At 42.7% G+C, this 23,375-nt stretch overlaps 2 protein-coding genes across 4 annotated transcripts in view; one reads left to right on the top strand and one right to left on the bottom strand.

Annotated features, from left to right (window-relative positions):
• Nucleotides 1–384: 384 nt before the first annotated feature.
• cbl (Cbl proto-oncogene, E3 ubiquitin protein ligase) lies at nt 385–17,110 on the top strand. Its single transcript, XM_079580092.1, has 16 exons — nt 385–1,334; nt 3,492–3,739; nt 9,205–9,351; nt 9,658–9,814; nt 10,393–10,514; nt 10,786–10,923; nt 11,191–11,278; nt 11,523–11,654; nt 11,778–11,996; nt 12,375–12,506; nt 12,614–13,021; nt 13,193–13,281; nt 13,353–13,541; nt 13,614–13,702; nt 13,780–14,025; nt 14,636–17,110. Exons 1-16 carry the CDS (start codon nt 1,188–1,190, stop codon nt 14,938–14,940), a joined length of 2,856 nt encoding a protein of 951 aa, XP_079436218.1. The 5' UTR covers nt 385–1,187; the 3' UTR covers nt 14,941–17,110.
• Nucleotides 17,111–17,605: 495 nt separating this feature from the next.
• mcamb (melanoma cell adhesion molecule b) overlaps nt 17,606–23,375 on the bottom strand; it is a 43,641-nt gene continuing 37,871 nt past the window's right edge. Inside the window, exons 13-16 of one of the 3 annotated variants that reach the window (XM_079580102.1) lie at nt 20,518–20,559; nt 20,046–20,169; nt 18,781–18,892; nt 17,606–18,677 (exon numbers count right to left, since the gene is read on the bottom strand). In XM_079580102.1, the coding sequence (XP_079436228.1) occupies nt 18,675–18,677; nt 18,781–18,892; nt 20,046–20,169; nt 20,518–20,559 (281 nt within the window). In that variant the 3' untranslated portion in view covers nt 17,606–18,674. Of the gene's footprint in view, nt 18,678–18,780; nt 18,893–20,045; nt 20,170–20,517; nt 20,560–22,440; nt 22,580–23,375 lie in introns of those variants that run through there. The other 2 variants (XM_079580103.1, XM_079580104.1) reach the window with 2 other exon arrangements.

Raw genomic sequence — 23,375 nt, 5'->3', positions numbered from 1 at the left:
TTGGGTTTAAATTCTACATTTCCGCTGATGTATGTATACGATTATGAAAGTTCACTTAACTAAATCCGTTATCCATAATTGAATATAGTGGATTATAAGAGGACAATCAGGAAATAAATTTGAAATGAGGAGGAACACTTGTTTGGAGGAATGTTTCTGGGCAAGTACAATATCCTCAATTCTATGGGTGAGTTCTTGTTTCTGAGCCCTGGTTGTCGGGGTTACAATGGGAGTACCGATCTGTCTAATTGCAGGAGATTGATTGTCATAATAGCCAATGGTAAACTGGGTAGGGCGCCCAGTCACACGAGGCGTGTAATTGGATCCTGTACCTTTAGCAGGACTTGTCAAAGCGTCCTTTGTTGTTAGGGGTGACCACGGCCCGCGCAGGGAGAATCCGGGCCGTAGTCAGCACCACAGAGTCAGCAGCAGCATCATCCCTTCAGCTTTTATGAATGCTGTCGGAAGGCGCGCGCGCAGCCACATTCATGCTTGTGCACGCGCACACAGAAGGCGAGTCTTTTTTGGGAGGAGGTGAACGGAAGGGGACGGACAGGAAAGGGCCACACATACACGTCACAAGGGAAACAGAAAAATGCTAGCCAGTGTTTGGTTTTAAACCTACTACTATTTTGTTCACTTGTGTTACTGTTTTTATTCTCGCTCGTCCGCTGTTTAGTTCCGTTTCCTCTTTTTGATCAACGACAGTTGCGTCGTCAACCTCAGCCCCCAGAGCACTGTCACAGCCTCAACTTCCCGTTTAAGCAGCACAGGAACAAGCTACTGACAAAAAGGGGAACGACATCGGGACTTGAGAAGAGAGCTCTCCGGTCCAGACTGCAGGCAGTCCGCGGCGGTGCTGAGTGCGGGGCGAGCGGAGCCTGCTCTGGGGTTGTGCTAATTAGCCTGGTCCCTGTGCAGACAGCAGCTCGGTTAGCACCAGCAGCAGCTCTACTGGGTGTGTGTGCCACGCCAGGGACCAGTTTTGGATCCATCTGGGACACTTCTAAAGCGAACACATGTTAGTGTTACGCATGGGAGCTTTTAGCGGATAGTCATCCCTCCTTCCCTGTACCCCCCGCTGGACCCTGGCTCTCGGGCGCTGTCCTGTCCGGGGGGTCCAGCTAACGCTGCTCTGACCCTGCCCTGCCTCGGGTCGCTCTGGACGCCCCTGGTGAAGCGTGATAATGGCAGGGAACCTGAAGAAAGGCGGGGGGATCATCGGTATGATGAAGGATGCCTTCCAGCCACACCACCACCATCTCCACTCCCATCACCAGCCAGGGGCCGTGGATAAAAAGACGGTGGAAAAATGTTGGAAACTGATGGACAAGGTTTGTAACAATGACCAACTATTGCTCGCTATTGTACCCAGTGAGATTGGATGTGCTAACTGCGGCTAACTAGCGATAAGCAGCTAATCTTCTGCAGGCTTGGCAAAGCTAGTGTTAGCTAACTTGAGCTAATTTGCTAACCAGCATCTTAGAGGCTACTCTCAACCATGGCTTTGAACCTATCAACTTTTAGGACACGTGCAACGTTTTAATCATTTATCATCAAGTTCAGTTTGGAACAAACTAACACAGGTGTTTGTTCCAAAGAAATAATAGAGAGACAAGATAAGATAGGACCTTTTGATCTCACAATTGAGATATTCACTTGTTATAAATACATGTAGCCCACGAATCAAAATAATATGAATGCACACCACAGTAACTTCCTGTAGCCCATATATCTGGCCCAATTATTTTTTTCACAGGGAGGTTTCACAGCTTCACTTAACGGAAAAAAGTCTTAAGCAGTTTGACCCATAGCTTCCTGTGAGATTCACACAAGCAATAATGGAGTGAATAAGGAAGACAAGACTCTCTTTTGTGTCCTGTTCCTCTTTGAGGTTCTAGTTTACTGCACTAAAGTTACGAGAATAACTCTTACAAAAAAGACCGACTTCTTATTCCTGTTGAGTTCATGACCATCTTTCTGACTTACCAACAGAAACATAAATGTATTGTACATGAAGTATAGTGTTGTAAATTATGTAAAACACTGGTCTGTAGAGGCATGGGAGTCACAACATCTTTAGCTTACCCAAATCAATGTGACACCTGTGCAGCTTATTGTATGGTTATTAACAGTATCAGTCAAAGAATGTTATGCCTAGAACAGTATACACAAGAACAACTTCATTTACTTTGACAACGAAGAGTGAATAGAAGGTTTATGCAATGCCTGCCACTTCATTTCTGTTTATTATAAATTAGAAAGGTTGTTTTTTAATTGCTCTCTCTGGCAGTGGCGTTTCAGGCTTCAGGCCTTCATCAGACATAAGATGCTCAGGCACACCTGTATAAACGGCATAATGTGTGTCATGTGATCAGATGGGTCACAGTCTAAAGTCAAGCCAAAATGTTTCAAGAGGAACATTTCAACATGAACATTTTACATCACAAAACATGACACAGTAGGTGATATTACAATATCCAGGTATAATAAACGGTGTGTGCTGGCACATCTTAAAGTGGTGGACCGGTGCAAGAAGGTACACTCTATTACCTACATTTCCATAATTGACGTCAATTGCAAATATTTTACAGAGATGTCTGGGGCTAGAACAACCATCACAACACTACTGCAGTGAAAGTGTATTAAAAAATAAAAAGGCAAATACACAAACACTGGGTCCTAGAAGGTCTTGGGTCAAACTGTTCGTTGTGACCTTAGACCACTGTGTGTCAAGAGTATATATCCAGAAGGCTTCTTTTAAATGTCTCCGCCTCTATATGAGAGTTTTATTTGTCGGAGACTGCACTGTTTTCGACCTGTGGATGTGTCTTCATCCTAAAAATCTCAATCTAGATCTTTGAACATTCACGGAAGACACCGGTCAGCATTTACATCAAAAATCAAGACTTGATTGGTTTCTACAATGATTTGCTTTTGCTAAAAACAGAAAACTGACCGACTGTCATAGGTGCCCTCGCAACCTGGAATAGAGTTGAGGCCATTGCGGTGACTATTTTAAAGGTAGCGACTGACTTTACAATCGTTTGAGTGTGTTCCGTTTGCAAGATCCATATCATGACGTCTACTGTTAGCAAGGGTTATATCAGGACACAGAAGTTGAAATTTTGCATACAGTTCTCCTGCTGTGTCTGCAGTCTGAGCACTGCGGTTACAAATGTCCACTCGTCTGCTGGCCAGTGTCTTTGTAATAGTAAACCAGGAGGCTCAGACTCTGTTTACTGTAGCTACACTTCCACATTATAATCACGAACGCACATAGTATTCTAAGCTGATGATGCAGGCGAAGTTGCACACCCTCAAACTTTCTTTCCTTTATTATATTCAGGTGCATGCATTGCTCCAGCTGCCTGATTCAAAGTATTCCTGAAGCTTTTGTTCTAGTAAAATCTGCTTTTTTCCCCCCAATACAGCTTCTGATGTTCTTCCACCTGTGCGTTCTCTCCCCCTCACATCCTCTCCTTGTGCAGGTGGTACGTCTTTGCCAAAACCCCAAACTGGCTCTGAAGAACAGCCCTCCTTACATCTTAGACCTCCTCCCAGACACCTACCAGCACCTGCGCACCATCCTGTCACGCTACGAGGGCAAAATGGAGACTTTAGGGGACAACGAATACTTCCGGGTATTTATGGAGAACCTCACCAAGAAGACCAAGCAGACCATCAGCCTGTTCAAGGAGGGCAAGGAGCGCATGTATGAGGAGAACTCGCAGCCCAGGTACGTGCGCACAGTGACTGAAGTGTGCAGTTTTTTGTTTTACGTCTGGCCTCCTTTGACGGTTGTAGCTTAAAAGCGTAACAGCAGAACGTGTTGTGGTTTTGTCATGTGAACGTTGTGGTCTGGGTGGCACTCGTTATACAGCGCTTTACTCGTCACTTTGCATTTGCTTTCCTTAAAGCAACACGTTACGCTTTTCCTGCCATTTGGTGTCTTGCATTTAGTTTGTTTTAGGAAATGCTATATTGAGCTTGAAATGGGAGGTATTAACAGGTTTAGTGTGGTCGTGTTTTCTTGTGTTTGTTAAAAGAAGTGGTAGTATTATTTTAGCTTTGTGTATTTATTTATTTTGACTAATTCCAGCATACACGGTGATTCATTAATCTTGAAGAGACAAAGCTTTGGAAAAAAAGCATTTGATGGAAATCAGTTTGAACAGTTTTTGTCATTTGAGTCTCAAAGTTAAAGTGTGCGTCTATGATTACTCCCGAGTTGCATATGGTTTCACAAGTCGAGACAGATTTCCTTGTCTGGTTTTAAGATCTTTGTTCAGCATCAGGTAATCTTGACATCAGAATTTCTATATAGTTTTTGTAGAAACTGAGCACGTTTCTGCAGACATCTCCTAAGTACGAGTTCAGATCTAAGGCAGAGCAGCTTCAGTTTAATGCGGGGGTTAAAAAATGACACCGAGGTGAATGACTTGTTTTGAATCCTGAAGCAAAACTTTCTCTGTGAGTGCGTTCAGCCACACTCCTGTTTTAATCTTGACTTGGATATAAAGTTAAAAGTGTGTCAATATTCCAGAGCACGATTTTGCTTGCAGCTCGCTCAGGGCGCTGTTGTTGGCCCGGCTGCAGCCTGACTTTGAGAGGTAGATGATCTGGATACAATTCAACACCTTTTTGTAGTAATATGGAATTGTGGCTCGAGTGCCGCGATGAAGCGAAGCAGAACATATTTGGAAATTATTTGAACTATTACTCAGCCAAAGTGGACAAGAAAGAGATCCGACTGTGTTCAGTTCCCGAAATCATTGCCAAGACACAGGAAAGGCTGAAACCTGTCCGCCAATAAACACGACCCTACACCCTTATCTAGTAGACCGGGCCAAAAATATCTTACGATTAGTTAAGCAAAAAAATGCAAATGAGGTGACGGTAACTGACAGTTGTTTATTCACAATTATACACTAAAATTGTTAAAAATGCATAATAATTGGGTAATATTTCTTTAATATTTCGAACACGCCATGGCCACTATTGTATGGCTAAAAAAAAAAAGCCACTTTTACTTAATGCCTAATAATAATTCTTGCTTGTAGCACAGTTGAGCTCACAGCACAATCCACATCCTCATCTCGCTTCTTAGTTCCTTTGTGACATTTAATTTTAGATATAATTGTGTTCAGCCGCGCAGAGACAAGCAGAGGAGGAAGCCACGATGTGTCACCCCAGTGTGCCTCTGCAGATAACACCGCTGTGTCCTGGAGCCTTTTGACCACTCTTTCCTAAATTAAATTTCATAACTTTATTGCGCCGAGAGAGGCTTCTCAGAAAGGAATTCCTGATGGAGGCTGAGGAAATGCTTGCACACACAGGGCAGCTAAGCGTTGTGCACAAAGCCACCATTGTCTGCGGAGAAGGCAGGTTCAGTGACACTAACCAATGGGTTTCGGCCCACATGAGAATGCAGCGCTGTCGACCAATGACGTTGCTCCAATAAACAGCCTTGTGTGTGGTTAGGGCGCAGCTGAGCTCAGCACATGGCTCAAACCCGAAGTCCAGAGTAAGGATAAAATGACGTCTAATCGGCAGCACCACAACCATAAGAGGAGAAATTTAATTAACCGTCCCTTCATTACTATTGTGCCTCTCACAAAAGCAGCGTGCAGACTAATAACTGTCCCGGAGAAAACACAAATCAGACCGACAACGAGGCGCTCGAGTTTACGCTGTACGACACGAGTAACTCCACTGCAATAAGCTCCAGAGAGATTTAAACTTTCCCCAAACGAAGATTAAAGAGTTTTGTTTTGGCGTGAGACTATGTTTGACTCAACTCTTTGACAAGTTTCATTAAACTCAAATAGCGCGCACAAATTCTCTGTCTATATTTGAAAACCTTTATTCATTTTTTATAATATCACAATTACGAAATGCATTCTAAAATACATATCAATCCTGATAACCATCATGGGGTAAATGTTGTTTATCTTTTTAACATTTGTTCTGTCAGTGGATAATGAAAACAAACCTTTCTTTGTTTTCAATATGAATCAAAGCGCTGTTTGGACTGATATGGAAATGGCGGAAATCATAAAACCTTTTCTAAAAACAGGGCTTTGTAAGTGATGCCACAGCGGGGTGCGTTAGGTTAACTGTCATGCAGCTGAGGAGGAGCTTTCATGGTGAGCCCAGCAGCAGCTAAACCTTGCTGTCGCGTTTGAAATAAAAAACCCCGCTTACTCTTCAGAGGCTTGTTATTCAGCTGCAGTTACTTTGCCTTCACTTCTCTCTCCGAGCCTCTGCGCAGAACCTCGCTCACTCAAATAGCAGAGCATCATCATGGTTATTTATGTCCCTGCAGCCTCAGCCAGCACCTCATGTCGTCCTCACGCTATTAGATTATAGTGATTAGCATGATGCAAGCCGTTAGCGCCTCAGCCCTGTAGGGTCCAGCCGGCACTTGCTGTTTTTCCACATGCAGATAAATGAGGCAGCAAGGCTCTGAGATAAAGCCCTTCAGCTGTATAAAAAGGGATTACGCTGCTACAAGTTATTTTTGGGACCTATCTTTCACTCATCTGTTGTTGCATATCAAGATGAAAACGTGTCACTAAAACATGGTGTTTATCTGATCAAGCCAATTTAGTTGGCTGCGCTCACTTCTCTTTATGAAGCCACAAGTGTCGAGCTGTCGTTGCCATTTCCTGATGATCTGAACTAAAGCAATTTCCGGAGAATAAAAATGATAAAAGATAAAGTTGGAGCACCACGACCTAATCATGTGGTTTCAACCTTTGTCACTCTTTACAAGAGTCACAGCAGTGTGAACATGTGCACATACTGCGAGTCTTTTATATAAAGTTTAAAGCTTTATAGGTCCACAAGGTCGTTTATATTAGTGTTTTGGATTTGTTATGCAAACAGGGAGAACTGCGCCATGACCTTTTGAATAAGGAAGTTGGTGTAAGTTTGTCATAATAAAAATTGTAGAACTCTGTACAAGTTTGATCCCATTTTCGTTTTCAACTGCAAAGATAACACAGCTGTGATGATATTCCAGCTACTTGTGCCTGAGCCAGTGCAGGCTCTAAGTGTAAGGTCGCTGTGCTGGCTGAGCTGCAGTGCATTAGCACAGTGCAGAGCTGGTCAGCTAACTGCGCTACCATCACAGCCAGCAGGAAACAGGAAGGGAGCAGCCAGCTGCGGGGTCAGAGGTCAGTCTATAGCATGAGGGGGAGGCTGGACAAAAACCTAGTGTTCTCAAAAAGACACGACTGACAGACACAGTGATCACTCTACATTTACAATCCTGCCATGTATCAATGGTTCCAGCTGTATTGCACTTTACAAGCTTCAGTTTTTCACTGTAGTTTTTATTCATCCATACTTTGGATGACCATCACATTCGTGTTCTGGCAGAGTGGTGAACTTGCGTGTCTTGCCCGAGGACACGACTGTCTGCATCAGTTGGAGCTGGGATTCGAACCTCTGACCTTCATGATTAATGCTCTTACTTACTGAGCCACTTTCTCTGCTCCAGCTGTTGGTGTGTGAAGTTCAACTGAACAAACTGATTAAATGTGGATAATCCTGTTATTATGGATCCTGCATATTGAAAGCCACTGCAGCTTCAAGGGAATGGGCCAATTTTCACCATTAAGTTGGTGAAAATGCACAAATCTTGAAAGTATAAACTCTAAACAGACCCCCGCAGTTGAAATGAAACGGCATGTTTGAAGAAGGGAATTTCTAAGCCTGAAGTCTTAAGTAGCCTGCATGAATGTTTCAAGTTCAGCGACGAGGGGAGTGGATAAGTGGATTCACAAGATGCTAAACGGCCCTAGATGTGGAAATGAAAACTTGTGAGTGGTGAGAGATTAATGTTGCACATAAACTTTGAAAAGGAGAACTGTTCATGTGATCTGGTCCAGATGAAAGTGAAGAGGCGTTTGGATGTGCAGAGACAGTCTGTCTAATGTGTGCGTGTAGCTTTAAGGCTGACGAGGCCAGTAGGGTTAGAAAGCAGAAGAACTGAGGGGGGACGCCCCGCTGAGATGAAACCTGCTTTAAAGAAACTACAGAAAAAAGCTGCAGTGTCACAAGCGTCCGCCTTTGTGAGATGACATGCAACGCCCGCCTGAAGTCCTTGAGGAAACGCCTGGGGTTGTTTTGAGATTTCATTTCCATATTGCATCATTGACATGGGTTACCCTGGCTTCAAAGTCATACAGCCTCTCATACAGATCCTACTGTTTTGATTGTAAGTAGTGAGAGCATTTCACAAGATTAAAAACCTCTCCAACAAATTTAGATTCTGCATTCTTAAAATATGTTAATGCTTTGATTTCTTGACCATCATCTTGGCCAACACGTGTCCTGTCTGTCTGGCCTCATGAGCGTACTACACTAATGGTATTCATGGCCCTCAGTCACTGTCCTCTCCTTAGTCCTCTCATAGGGCTGGCAGTGTAGTGAGGGCAGCTGCAGAGTGGCCGGGCTTTCATAGCCGTCTCTGTCGTGAATGTCAATTCAGCCGAGCCAAGAGCGCGGCACAGTCTCCCTCTGTGCTGCCTCGTAAATCATGGCTTCTCTGCACTTTCTTCTGATGCGGGATTACAATGACGCTGACCAACTTCCCCTCACATTTTTGACTATTCTTGCATCTTTTATGTATGCATTTTATAAAGTAGGTGTGCTTTTAAAGGTCTTCACAGGATTGCTGCTAGGTTCATAACTATTTCAGCATTGTGAAAAGGCCCCCGCGCGGCACAGTGTCACTTCAGCTTTGTACTCAGCTGTCAGCCACCACCCATCATATGCATATTTTAGTCACCACCACGTGTCCTGTGCTCTTTGTAAGTTGGTTTTGTATTCGGATTCACTGCAATCAAACTGAACACTCATGCCAGATGGGAAATGTTTAGTTTGCATGTAACCTGACTGGATTGTAAACCTGCTAACCCTGTAGTTTGGACTCCTGCAAACACTTTCTGGGGTCCTTGGGATTGCTATTGTAGTTTAGCTGTTGATATTTCAGGCTTCTCTCAAATATGAATGTTAAAATGTGCTCAGTGAAATGACAAGCATTGCAGATGTAAAATATAAATCTGAAAAATCACGTAAAATGACGTATTTCTCCAACATCAAGCTGCCCTAGACCTCCTGTGTTTGATAAAACCCATTTACAAAGTGTTTCTAAGTATTTTTGCATGATTTTAAATGCTCTCCTGTCCACAGGCGAAACCTGACTAAGCTGTCGCTGATCTTCAGCCATATGTTGGCGGAGCTCAAGGCCATCTTCCCCAACGGCCTGTTTCAGGGAGATAACTTCCGCATCACCAAGGCAGATGCTGCAGAGTTCTGGAGACGTGCCTTTGGGGACAAGTGAGTGCTGTGGCTCCAGACTCCTGCACCCACAGGGGCCCGTACCAAGTGTCTGCAGGAAAATGGGCTGTATTTATTTGTATTACTTTAGAGACCATTATATTACTCTTTATTTACACATAGTGAGATTACTACACAAAATCTTCATGAATTCTCACAATTCAAGCAATTTAGGTCATTCTTATCATTACTGACGGACATATTAATGAAGTGTTGTTCTGTTTAGTTTGTTATAAGAAATTCGACAGACATTACTTTCCTTAACGTTTAGTTTGTTGATTGCACTCGTGTCTGTGCTCGATACAGGACCATTGTGCCTTGGAAGGTGTTTCGTCAGTCTCTGCATGAGTTTCATCCCATCAGCTCGGGGTTAGAAGCCATGGCTCTCAAGTCCACCATAGACCTCACCTGCAACGACTACATCTCAGTGTTTGAGTTCGATATCTTCACCAGGTTGTTCCAGGTACTATGCCGTTGTTTTTGCATATTGTAATCCTACAAGGCAATTGGAAAGTCATTTTAAATTTGGTCCATTTTGCATATAGAATAGTGCAGCTGCTTTACTGTAAATGGGCACAGAACACTTTATAAGAAAGTAGGGCAGAAAAATGGAAAGTTAACTCTGGGGAACGGAGTTAGGCAGACACTCTTTATTGTTGTATGTTCAATGATGAATAATAGGAATAGCATAACAGTAGTTGAATTGTGACCTCCATGGAGAGAACATGAGGTGTTTATCTGCCATGTCTGAGTATACACAAAATTATATGTACAGTACATAAACAGAAGTCTTTGGCATGGTGTTGTGACACAGTTACAACACTGTATTTCATATGAGGCCAATGTGTAGTAGCACCTCCCCCTCTCTCACCTCTGATATCTGCTGTCCATGTAAAGTGGCACTTGTGTCATTTGAATGAATTTTAATAATGTTGTAGAGGTCCTTAAATAACGTCCGATAGGCTGGTTAGTGGTTACCCACATTGCGTGTGTTACTTTAGCTCTGATGAAACGGGGTGAGTCACTCTTTTCTCTCTAAAGCCCTGGTCGTCGCTTCTGCGGAACTGGAACAGCTTGGCCGTTACTCATCCAGGATACATGGCCTTTCTCACATACGATGAGGTCAAAGCGCGGTTACAGAAGTTCATCCACAAGCCTGGCAGGTGAGACTTAACAATTACTAACGTTCATTCAGTCTTAAACCAGCACATTGTATGGCTTACATAAATAAATGGGTTTCACGTTGCCATTGGCAACAGCTTCATGAGAAACAGTATTTCACCTATACCTCTGTACTTCCTGTAGAGTTCTTAGAGGTCTGTATAAACCATTTGAGAGGCAGGTCTGTCAGTGAAGTCTTAAAATGCTCCTTTCAGAACCACAATGCTTCCACGCCACTTAAGTTTTGGTGGGTTATTTGTTGTTTCTCTGCAGTTACATTTTTCGGCTGAGCTGTACGCGGCTGGGCCAGTGGGCCATTGGCTACGTGACGGCCGACGGAAACATACTCCAAACCATTCCCCACAACAAACCCCTGTTCCAGGCTCTCATAGACGGATTTCGCGAAGGATTGTAAGTTTGATTTCTAACTGTTAATTTGTCTGAATTTACTTAAGTCTATGTGATTGCAATTCTCAGAAATAGGCTAAATCTTAATTTAGATTCACATGTTTTGGCCAAGTCTTATCCAGTCTATTTGTGTTGTGTGCTACCAAGTGACAGGTTTTTTGCAGCGTTTCAGACATTGCTGGTTTGCCTGTTTTCAGATATAAAACACACACACTATTTGGACGGTTTTATTGTAGATTTCCTTCAATCAGGTCTCATTTGTTCTTGCAGTTATTTATTTCCTGATGGGCGGACACAGAACCCGGATCTGACTGGACTGTGTGAGCCTTCTCCTCAAGACCACATTAAAGTCACTCAGGTAAGGGCATTAAGATGGACCAAATATAGCTAGCAGTTGCTGAATCTCTCTCCCTTCTCCCTTTCAAACTACACAGTCTTCTCAAATAAAGCAAAGCACTCACTGCTTTAGCATTTTATCTGGTCTTAAACTCAAAACTCCCAAATGCACTCCTTAATCTTGGCAAAGCCATGTCTCTTCCCGGACAGTGTAGGCTGGTCTTAGCCACAGGAAAGCTCAGACTTGTCTCATGTTTTCCCCTCAGGAGCAGTATGAGCTGTACTGTGAGATGGGCTCCACGTTTCAGCTGTGTAAGATCTGTGCGGAGAATGACAAGGATGTGAAGATCGAGCCCTGCGGTCACCTCATGTGCACATCGTGTCTCACTGCCTGGCAGGTACGCGTGGGAAGACAGAGGGGAATGTGTGGGTTGGTTGCTCAAAGTCGGTGTCGTAACAAATGACTATCAAAAATGGGAAAGACTTAACGACTGCAAACCTTGTGCGCCTCTGTGTTGCAGGAGTCGGAGGGTCAGGGAACGGGCTGTCCATTCTGCCGCTGCGAGATTAAAGGCACTGAGCCCATCGTGGTGGACCCGTTCGACCCCAAAGACAACAGCGGGGGGTCCTGCAGGGGAATGTTTGGTGCAGAAGGCGCTCCCTCTCCCAGTTACGATGACGACGACGATGACCGCCTGGAAGATCCCCACCTTATGATGAGCAAACTGGCCTGTAGCAAGGTGAGACCCTGGACACATCTGGAAGCTCATCTACAAATGCTGTACATTCAGCAGTTTGATGTATGAACCTTGCTCTTTTCATTTTTATCAGCTTTATGCTCCTGAAAGCTTTTATCTTCGATGTCAAGACCCTTCCTTTCTGTTTGAATGTGAAGGTTCTTTTATGTGCCTGAGTTCGACTCTCTGAAGACTGACAGAATACCAGCTTCCATGTACTCTTTCATGTCCTCTAGAAACTCTGATGGCTTTGACTGGTGCTGACACTTTTTTGAGCTGTTACCGTGGGTGTTCAGCGTGAGGTGAAAAACCTTGCGCTGTGTTAAATATTGAAATAAATGCAAGAGATGTTTTTTTTTTTTTTTTTCTCCTCTCGTTCAGGTGGAGCGCCCCCCATCACCAATGTCTGTAGCTCCACAGTCATCTCTACCCCCTGTGCCGCCGAGGCTAGACTTACTGCCGCCCAGACCGTCAAATTCTTCTGGAGCCTCAAGTCCAGGGGTGACCAGCAAGGTAACCTCCAAGAAGAAGAAAAAAAACACTTTGACAGTTTGTTTGTCAGGAGCTTCTGTGTGGCCATTGTACAGAGATAAACTGACTTTTCTTTGTGTGTTCCTCAGGCGCCGTCCCACCACAAAGACAAGCCCCTCCCTCTGCCCCCAGCGCTCAGAGACCTGCCCCCGCCCCCTCCCCCAGACCGCCCACACTCGGCTGGGACAGCTGCTGATGTGCGCTTACAGAGGCGACCCTTACCTTGCACTCCAGGGGAAGCTCCTCGAGATAAGCTCCCTCCAGCTCCTCCGAACAGGCCTCTTGCTGAATGGAACTCCCGGCCTGTTCCCAAGGCCCCCACCGCCTCATCGTCACCTTCATCGTCCACTCAAGCGTCTGCTCTCGGGGTAGACTTGCGATCAGGTGTCCGGGAGCTCTCCAACAGACACTCCCTGCCGCTGGCACTGCCCTCTTCCATGGACACGCGCTCCGACTCCCCCAAGAACAACAGCTCGCCCTGTTTGGACCACCAGCTGGTGAGCGCACACAACGCACACTAGTGAGCCGTTTAGAGACGGTAAATGTAGTGCCAACGATTGTCTGCGGATCTCTAGTAATGCAATGCTTTATGAACCAAGTGTACTTAATCAAAATCACAGAGAATTGAACCTGGTCTTACTGTACAGCTGAATTTGCTTTCTTTCCAGAATTTGGCCTCAATTGTTGGCCAAGAGTATGACAACCCTAAAGTGAAGCCCTCCGTTTCAGCTAATGCCATTTACGCTTTGGCCACCAGGTACGGTTATCCCCTTTGCCGCTGTACACTTAAAGTTTTGTGGTGTTCATGCTTTTATCACTTGTGTCCAGACCCTCTCCAGCTCTAAGGTCTTTGACTTCTGATGAGACACGGGACAGTGGAGAAGAGTCTGAGTACATGATTCCCTCGTCCCGGCCCGTTGTACCTCCCATGTGTACCCCCTCAGCCGGAGACAACCCCCCTGTCCCACGACCTCCTCAGCCTGTGCCACACACACAAGCGTCTGTACTTAACTCTCGGTACAGTGAATACTTTTACTTCTTTATGAATGGTTCGCTGGCCGCCTGGTTCACTCGATTCTTTTGTTGTAGGATTGCTGTGGCAGAATTAGAGGACGGACCACAAATGTATGAAGCAATGTACAACATTCAGGCCAGCGCTCAGCAAGCCACAGATTCAGGTATTTGTTCATTTAACTTTTTAGATTTGTAGGTATTTTTGCCATTTATTTTAACTTGAAACATGTTCTGTTTGAAGACTACTCTGAGTTGCCGCCGCTGGCGTTGACCAATGGGCCCAGGGAGCTTTCATCTGAGGAAAAGGGAGAGGAGGAGAATGGTTACGACTATCCCAAACCCCGCCTGCCACTGCCCCCCACACGCCGCACCCTTGCAGAGTTAGGAGGCTCTTCATCATCATCATCATCATCATCATCCTCTTCCTGTTCATCAGTTGCAGCTTTTGGTCGACTTTCTCTCGACTCTGATGGTGGAGTTGCAGCTTGTAAGTTTAAGACCACTTTACTTTTTATTATGCAAGATTGTTACTTTTGTTGCCAATGTCTCTTTTAGGAATATTTACTAAAAATCTTTATTAACAGGGAAATCTTAACTAAAATGCAATGCGAACCGAGTTGAAATACATTACATTTAATGAGCATTTTTCAGCTGATTATTGCCCAGTGTCTTGAGTGTGGCATTAAAGTTGTGTAAGAGCCAATTAAGTCTCTCAGACCTGCTGACAGGCCCGGCTGTTAACTGCACTGAGTGCTTCATTAAAGTTGTAAAGCAGTGAGAAGGTCATCCACTTTACTGTGTATAATGTTCATAAGTTTACTTCCACAGAAGCTATAGTGAGTCTACTTTAAGAAATGGAGGGGGAAATGTTTTTTTTTTTTTTCCCACAAAACCACAATAGTTTGACTGAAAAAAACGAGTAAAGCTCTCGCATTCATTCATTAAATAAGTTTGTTCTCTAACCACCTAAAACCACCTAAATGTCCGATATATATAATAGTACACAACATGAAGATACCATTTTACCTGCCAATTGCATTCATGTACATTGATCTAGTATAGTTTTAATCTTTAATTATTCCATATTTTTAACAAAGTGTTCGCAGACACAGGGGAAGCACCGGAGAGACCCCCAAAGCCATTACCCAGGCGGTTCAACTCTGAACGTCGCCCCAGCCCGGTCCCACCTGTTCCCTCTGTCCTGGGCCCTCTCAGCAGCAGTGCGATGGGGGGAGAGGCCAACCCCCAGATCAGCAGTGAGATTGAGCTCCTTGTGAGTCAGGGATACTCGCACCAGGACATCCAGAAAGCACTGATGATTGCACGGAACAATGTAGAAATGGCCAAGAACATCCTGCGTGAGTTTGTGTCCATTCCTTCTACAGCGCATATCATCACATAGCACACTTCCTGTGCCTCTCACGGCTTCTTCCTTCAGCCTCCTTTGGCTAAGTCTAAGGGTTTAGGGCTGTGAGTCCAGCCTGAGCTCTCAGAAGCCTCAGCACTGGCTTTGGTGCTGGAGGGTGGTCTTCTCCCTGTGAATTTCTCATTCGCTGTTGCAGCATCTCTGGGATATGTGCCCTGCACTCCATGCGCTTTTTGAAACAGTGTTGGGCCTTGTTCACAGGCCCTGGCGGGCTCTGTTTCTCCATCTTGCTCAGACTGAGTAAGTGAATGTGGAACACTGATGGGACACATTGCAGTTACTCTCAGAAAAATGACCCTCTTTTGTCATGAAGCTTCTTGCTGAAAATGTAACCTACACCTCACAAAGTAAAACAGAAATGTTTGTCTATATGAAAATTTAATATATGAGTAAGTGTATATTAAATGTGTGTAATATATTCTGTCTGTACTTAGTGTGTGAAAATGGTCGCTGTCGGTACAAGCGATTAAGAATGCATTTCTGGGCTGTTATCTGACAGAGTGTAGGTCCTCTCTGGAGGTCACATGAGTTTCACTCCACAGAGCTTTTTAATGAAGTCAATTTTGGCCTTGATTAACAACGCTTTGGTACTTTGTTTTCTTCGATTGTTTTGTTGTGTGCTATGTTAAAGGTAGCATGATGTTTTTAGGTCTCAGCTGTTGTGGGTGGTTGTGTGTGTGGTTCTTGACCTCTTCTTAATGACTGCTGTGAATGTGGCGTGTGATGGGTGTAAACAGCCTGACCCTGCAGTAGCACACACCAGTGTGAGCTTTGGCGGCGTTTTCGTTTGTCTCAGACCTGGTCTAATGTTATGAAATTAAGACATTGATTTTCTTTAATATATTATTGTAATATATTATTATTATAAATATTGTTATTACAAAATAATTCAGAAGTGCTTCACTGCTGCTACTATTGTTAGTGCTAAACAATTAAGCCTTAAATGTATTTTGTGAATATTGTGTTAACGGTCATGTTCTTTAAAGTGACAGTATCATTGTTGTTGTTTTTTTGTCCGTAATGTAGCATACTTGAAAGTACACACAGCTTGTGACGCTGCATCTCTCGCTGTTCTTCAGTATTAACCATTTTAACTTTAGGGTAAAGTGTGTACGGAAGAATAGTGAAGAATATAAGGCCTCAGTTATCATTTCTGTCTCATTTTTTCAAACTTTTCTTTCTTTTTCTCGATGATGAAGTAGGCTTGTGGCTTTGCTGGCCCACTCCCAGGTCTACAATTTATTCAGTATTTGGGCCCACTGTAAGAACTTAACTCAGGAATAACGTTTATGTAGACAAAGTCGCGTTCACCCCAGCTGTTGAAACTCAAGAAAAACTCATGCCCGTTTCAAGGGACATGCAGCCAAAAACTCCACTTATGAAGTCACACAAGTAGCCTGTTTTTTTATTTTATTTTTGAAAACTTTGCACATGTTTTAACATTGCAGGACTGGAGACGGCAGGTACTAGTATGAACAGTGTAAGAAGGTTCAGTGGTACGGTGACATCTCCCAGCATATGAAGAATGTTTTTGGGAGGAAAAACACCATTTATTAATTTATTATGGATAGCTGTATCTGATGACGGAAAGCTATCTTTAACTTTTCTTTTTTTCTGTCCGAGTTGCCTTGAGAACTTTATGAATGATTGGGAAATGGCCGGGACGAGCCTGGTCATTAATACTGTACCAATGTTTTGTATTATTTGCCTCATTCGCACAATATCCAGGTGTGTACTTTGATACTGTCACTCTAAAGGCCCATTGTACAGTTAGAGGTTAAAATAGCTGTTTATTTCATTGCATTCCTGTAAAGGTCATTTGTTCCAAAGGTTTTGTTTACTTCTGTGAAAATCTCTGTGAGCAGTGCCATATTTTGAAGACCCTCATCACATACGGTGTTGTTGATGGCGAAGGGTTGTGCAGTATTGCTTGTAAATTGTCTCGTCAGTGAAAAACTTGTCCAGTTTATTTGAGGCCAAGTGAAGGTGTGTGGCAGGTTTCTGCTCCTTCCCCCGAGGGACAGAGCAGATGCCATTCAAAGTTGGATCTCAAAAAACACGGTTCGTAGCCAGACCATAGACTGTAAAGTTAAGAATGGACTGAGGGAGGGCAGGCTAGCGGAAGCTCGTTCATGCTAGCAATTTGAATGCATTTTTGGAGTCAGCTCCATTTATTCAGAATAGGATGAAAATAAAAATCGTAAAAGGATAACATTTGATGTTTGACGATGTTGTGTATGTCAAGAAGAATAAGCCTGTGTTCAATAATGACTCAGAGGGGGGAAAAGGTTTACATGGAAGGTCCATAGGAGCCAGGAGCTTCTGGACCCAGCCGCCATTTCCTTATGGTTGCAGCAGGAAGTCGGCCACAATAAGTCCATTTGTAATTTTACAGTCTATGAGCCAGACCCTGCAGTGGGTCACTATACCTCTCTGCCACTAGAGGGAGTGCTTATTCCACATACTCATGTTGCTTTGCGTCAGTAAAGGCATTCATTACCTTTTGGTGTTTTTAAAGCTCATATCACTTTGGAAGTATGCACAGTGCTGTTAATAAAAGGTTAATCAAACTGTGTGTGTGATCTTTCTTCAAAATAAAAAGTGACATTTTTAGTATTACATTCAGATCATATTTATTCGGTAATTACAAACGTTTCGTTTTACTTTGGTTTTAATGTCATAACAACTTGACAAGTTCAAGGCAGTACATTTCATTTCAAAAATAATATTCAGCGCTAGTTAAAATACTTGTAAAGTGTATTTCATTGATTGTCATTTAACTTTAGTTGCAAGGAGTCACAGTCATCCCCCTCCTCAGTAGTTCACTGAATCTGTCGCATTGAAAAGAGGGAGAGCGCTCACTGAGGAATCGTGTCAAGGGGAATCTTCAAACAAATTAAAATTCAGTCTTCATATGTAACATAATGGTAGCTTTGAGGATGGAGACATCATTCCGTGAAATAATAATTTGCAAATATTTTTCTAAATTAACAGTTTTCACATTAACACAAAAGAAATCAGTGCTCTGAACTCAAAATATAAAGCATTTAAAACATCTAGGAAGCCTCACCTTTACAATATAATGTAAAACAAACACCAGGTATCAAAACTACAGTGAAGAAACGAGCTCTTTCGGTAACCTACATGTGGAACAGTGTCAGTCCTATCGTTTGGAGGAGATTTGGTGTGGGATGAAAAGGCTGGAGCTGGTTGTCCTGTTGAGCTTTCAATGAAGCCATAACATTTCAGTGTTCAGACTTGGGCACAACAAACAGTTTGTTAAAATGATCAAAACAGAGAACTTTCTAGGCTCCATAAATAGCACCAAATCATCCTGTTATTTTTGTTTATTTTTTATGTATCTTTTTTAAATAAAGAAATATATACACAAGTTTCATATATACAGGATAAGAGCTTTCTGGGCTGCTCTTTGGTGATTGCTTTGCCTGAGGTGAAGCCATAAGGGTGCATTTTTAACGGTAGATCTGTTGACAATCAGCAGTCCACTGGCGATATTTGAACAGAAACGTGCCAGGATGTGACGGACGAGGCAGGTTCGGAGAGCTGCAGTGCACAGCCGAGGCTTTCTTTGACAACACTTTGAGCATAAGGAGGTTCGATTGAAGCAGGATAAACAGTCATCTGAGCCTGAGAGGATGAGGAGGGGAGGTGCCGCTGTCAGCTACAGGCCTCCACAGACGGGGCACTCTTCACTGCACAAAGGACAGCAGAGAAGACATTATGAACAACGGTATGACAAAATAAAACACAAATACATCTCAGCAATCATGCAAAACGGCTGTGGTGGAAACAGACCTGATCATTGGGGGCTTGTTTCTCTCCGTTGACGCCCAGCAGCACGGCTTCCTCCGTGTTGTCGCTCTTCATCTCCACCACAATGTTATCTTTACCAGACTTTCCTTTGTTTCTGAAAGAGCAAAGAACAATGACTTAGTTTCATAATTCAACCGTTAATGTTGTTCCCCAGATGATTAATTTAGGCTTTAGTAATGCATTTAAGTTTGTTTTCCTGGTTTAGACATGATTTATCCCATTTCATTTCCTTATCCTGATTTGATATTCATCTTGTCCTGGTGGTGCTTGAAGATCAAATATTTTATGAGCTGGTACTAGGTGTAAACATTTTGAGAGCTACTGTGAGAACATGAATAACTACTAACCTCTTAACCTCCCATCTGAACCAAGTACATTTACTGTGTGTGGCTTTACCCAAATGTAAGCAACAAAAATTAGACAAAAACGAGGATGAAAATGCGACAAAAAAAGTGACAACAACACGGCAACAATGCAATGAAAAAGATTCATTTAGATGAGTTTTGTAGGTCTTAGCTTTCAAATGAGCCGTTACTCTGGGCTATAGGCTCCAACCTTTTAGATTTGCATACTGAACTGGAGAAAATATACTTAGGGCGCGGTTTAAGAGATTAAATCAGGGTTTCTGCTGGGCATTAAAAAGCATTTAAAGTAATAACTTAGCGAAAAAGCAAGGCCTTAAATATAATTAAAAATGAAATTAGATTCAAAGCGGCCTTAGATCTAAATATCTTGGAAAATGATGACATTGCTCAACAATTTTTACTGTATAAGTTCATAAATAATACCAAAATGGTGGCCAATTTTGTCCAATTCTCTTTTCTCTGTTTGATGAAATGTTTGCAAATCTTGAAATAAAATATGAGCAGGTTTTTTTATTTTTTATTTGTTGCATTAAAATATAGTATTTAGGCATTTAAAAACATTAATATACCTTCAACCCAAATCTAAAAGCTTCTGGACTGGAGTTTACAGCCTCATTTGAAAGACTGATCTAAACTTTTTTGTTGCATTGTTGCTGCATTTTTGTCACATTTTTGTTGTGTTTTTTGTCGCTTGTAGTGTTATTTCCGGCTCGTTTTCGTCTCTATTAGACACTTTTTTTCAGGAAGCTTTTAAATTTGGGTAAAGCCAAACTGGGGAAAATGTGCTTGGTTCAGGTAGCCTGTTAAGAGGTTAAATTCAGTTGTGACAGCGGGTAAACGATGGCTCATTTTAGACTGAGCAACACCACTGATCGCACTTACAGATCCTGCTTGCCAGATCGCCCACAGATCTTGCCCTTTTTGTACAGGAAGTAGAGCACACTGCCCAGAATGGCCAGCAGCAGTATACATATGATGATGACCGCGATGATGACGCCACTGCCCTCTGGTGGAAGAAAGAGCACACAGAACCACAGCGTCATTCACCTATAAAAACCCCACCTCAGACGCAGATGAAGGAGAGAAGTGGGAGAGAATCGGGCAGGCTTTGTGCGGCATTCAACAGTGGAGTGAAGAGCGTAGTAGAGTGCGGCGCGAGCAGGGGTCGCGTGACCGGGGCGTCCCACAGGAGGAGGGGGTGCATAGAAGAAGCGGAGGAAGTGTGCTTCTTACACTAACATGCGCAGAAAAACTTGTGATGAGTGTGATACTGGGGGCGAGAGAGCAGGGGCTGTGAAGAGAGGAGTGTCTTTGAAAACAGAGGAGCGGGGCCATTTCTGCAGCTTTTACAAACCTTTCTTGACTTTCTTTGGAGGGTTAGCTGTTTCTGGTTTGACTGAGAAAAACCACATGAGAACAGTGAGCAGTGGGTACTAATATATCAGTGACTTATCATGTCTACTTCAAACTACAAGCAGCCTTCTGACCAGCAATGACACAGCAAGACTCGGATCTCTTTTGCAACTTTTCTCAATTTAAAAGGTTTTGCTTTGGGGAATTTTTCTGACACAAAGTACAAAAAGACATGGGACTGGTTCAAGACAGCGTAATAGAAGTCAGCAGACCGTCGTCGAGCGAGATCAGCTGCTCCACACTGATGCTGAGTGCTTATGTGTGGGCTGCAGTGCTGCTTTGGGGACTTTTTAACTAAAGAACTAAATAGAGTAAAAACAATTATAACAGGGGATCGGACATGCTATTATGATGAGTGACAGGTGACGTGAACAACTAATAATGTGATGGGAGAGCCATGGGTGTCTAATGTAGTTCAACAGAGAAGCGTCTGTATGTCTGAAGTTATTCTTTTAGTTCAACTTTTAAAACAAAAAAATAAATAATTAAATAACTACTATGACTATGACTAAATCCCCATATATTTTTTGGACTGATTTAAATAACAAAAAAGAAAACAGGATCCAAGTTCCTGTTGAAACTATTTGGATTTCCTATTTTGAATCCGAGAGCCTCAAGCTTTTAGCATCATTCAGGGTAATAAATAATACTATACTTTTAAAGGCTTTTCTAAATCATGCAATATAGCTTTTGTTACTTTGACCAAAATGTATTTATTTTTGTCAAATGACTATGACTAATACTCAACTACAGTGCCGAGAAAAAGGAATTACACCGTCTGGAATTTCTCACATTTCTGCCTAAATTGGTCACTAAATGTGGTCATAATCACAGGAATGATTAAACAGTGTCTGCTTGAACTAATTCCACCCAAACATTTACATTTTATCATATTTTTAGAGGCCATAACATGTAAACATTCATAGAAGAGCGTGGAGTGAGTAAGTACATCCTCTGAATCTCACTGAACATCAGCGGTTTGGTAAAGAGGAATGGTCCAAGATTCATCTATTCAACTTTGGGTTGATCAGTCCACAGTATATTTTTCCAGTAGTGCTGTGGAGCATCTAAGAGCTCTTTTGCAAACCAAAGTTGAGGAACGTCATGTGTGGAGGAAAAATGGATCAACACATCAACATCAAAACCCTCTCCCCACTGTGGAGTATGGTGCAGGAGAATCATGGTGTGGGGCTGTTTTGTTGCCTCAGGGCCTGGACAACGTGCTACCGTCAATAGAAAAATGAATTCACAAGTTTATCAATATATTTTTCAGAAAAACCTGAGACATTTACAACATGCATGGAATAAGTAAGTGCACCCCTGTATTAAATAGCTGCTGATCCTTCTTTTGCAGGAATAACTGCTTTTCTGTAGCTACAGATTAGACGCTGAAGATGAATCTTGGATCATTCCTCTTTACAAAACTGCTGCAGTTCAGTGAGATTCAGGGGGTGTACTTACTTATTCCATGCTCTCCTGTGAATGTTTACATGTTATGGCCAATACAAATATGATCAAATGTAAATATTTGGGTGGTATTAGTTTAAGTTGACACTGTTTAATCATTCCTGTGATTTTGATGGAGATCAGACCACATTTAGTGACCAATTTAGGCAGGAATGTGAGAAATTCCAGATGGTGTACTTTTTCTCAGCACAGTATATTCCGTTTATTAGCTCTAGTTAATTCTTGCTGTGCATCACTACTACAGTATACTCGCGCAGTATTTGATGTGCTTCTCTACAGCAGTGGTTCTCAAACATTTTCGCAGCCCCAGTGTAACAACCGCTGGTGTTTGCTGCAGCATTTTCCATTCAAATGACACCGAAAATACACCAAATGATCTGGCAACTTTGTGAAATTATATTTTGTGCTTGAGAACCACTACAGGAGAGGAGGCCTGTCCGTATACTTACCCGGTGGACCTGTGGTGGTGGTGGTAGTGGTGGTGGTGGTGATGGGGATGGTGGGGCTAGTGGTTTCTGGTGTGGTGGTGTGTATTGCTGAAAACAGGTAAAGACAGAGACGGGACCAGCCTCACAGTTAAAACACTGGGAACAGGGGCGCACAGAGGACGGCCACACAACTGTACAGCACATATCCACAACAGTAACAATATGGGCGGTTTTCAAGAAGCAGGTTTAAGGCCAAAGCAAAATCCGGACATTAAAAGCAAAGGATTTTAAAATGTAGACCTTAAAAATGTATTGTGTCATCTGCACCTGGTAATAGGAGTTTGCAGTACTGAGAGCTTATGTAAAGATTACTTACTTACCTTATACTATGAAATACTATTGACAATTACAGTGTGAGATTTGTGAGTTGGCAATTCAGTTTATCTTGAGTATGTAGGTTTTACATTTGCCGACAACAAACACTGCAGTAGATACTAACAGCTCTGCTAAAAGTCTGTCCTCTTCTCGAGCAATTTAACCTCCTTACCCCCTTCCTAACCATTTTTTCCGGTTCAGCTTTACCCAAATATAAAGTGTTACAGCCTATAGGCCAGAGTGATGCCTCATTTGAAAGCTAAGACTTACATAACTGATCTCAAAGGATTTTTATTTTATTTTATTTTTTACATTTTTTTGGAACTTTTTCGTCACTGTTTTTTTTGTCACTTTTTTGTCTATTTTTTGTCACTTTTCTGCTGCTCTTTAGTTGCTTTTCTGTAACATCTTTGTCATCATTGGCATTTTTCTTTTACGTTTTTGTGGCTTAGTTTTCGTCTCACTTTTGTTGCTATTTTGACACTTTTTTCAAGAAGCTTCGAGATTTGGGTGAGGCCAAACTGGTTTA

Source organism: Gobius niger (genome assembly GCF_951799975.1).
Source record: "Gobius niger genome assembly, chromosome: 1".
NCBI classification, from domain to species: Eukaryota; Metazoa; Chordata; class Actinopteri; order Gobiiformes; family Gobiidae; genus Gobius; species Gobius niger.
This window is presented reverse-complemented; position numbering and strand designations above follow the sequence as displayed.

Bases quoted from the DNA above. Each gene is read 5' to 3' on its own strand.
- cbl (XM_079580092.1), top strand. From the start codon at position 1,188: ATGGCAGGGAACCTGAAGAAAGGCGGGGGGATCATCGGTATGATGAAG. The intron at 10,924-11,190 runs GTAAGTTTGATT...TTGTTCTTGCAG, and splicing joins GACGGATTTCGCGAAGGATT to TTATTTATTTCCTGATGGGC. The intron at 13,282-13,352 runs GTACGGTTATCC...ACTTGTGTCCAG, and splicing joins ATTTACGCTTTGGCCACCAG to ACCCTCTCCAGCTCTAAGGT.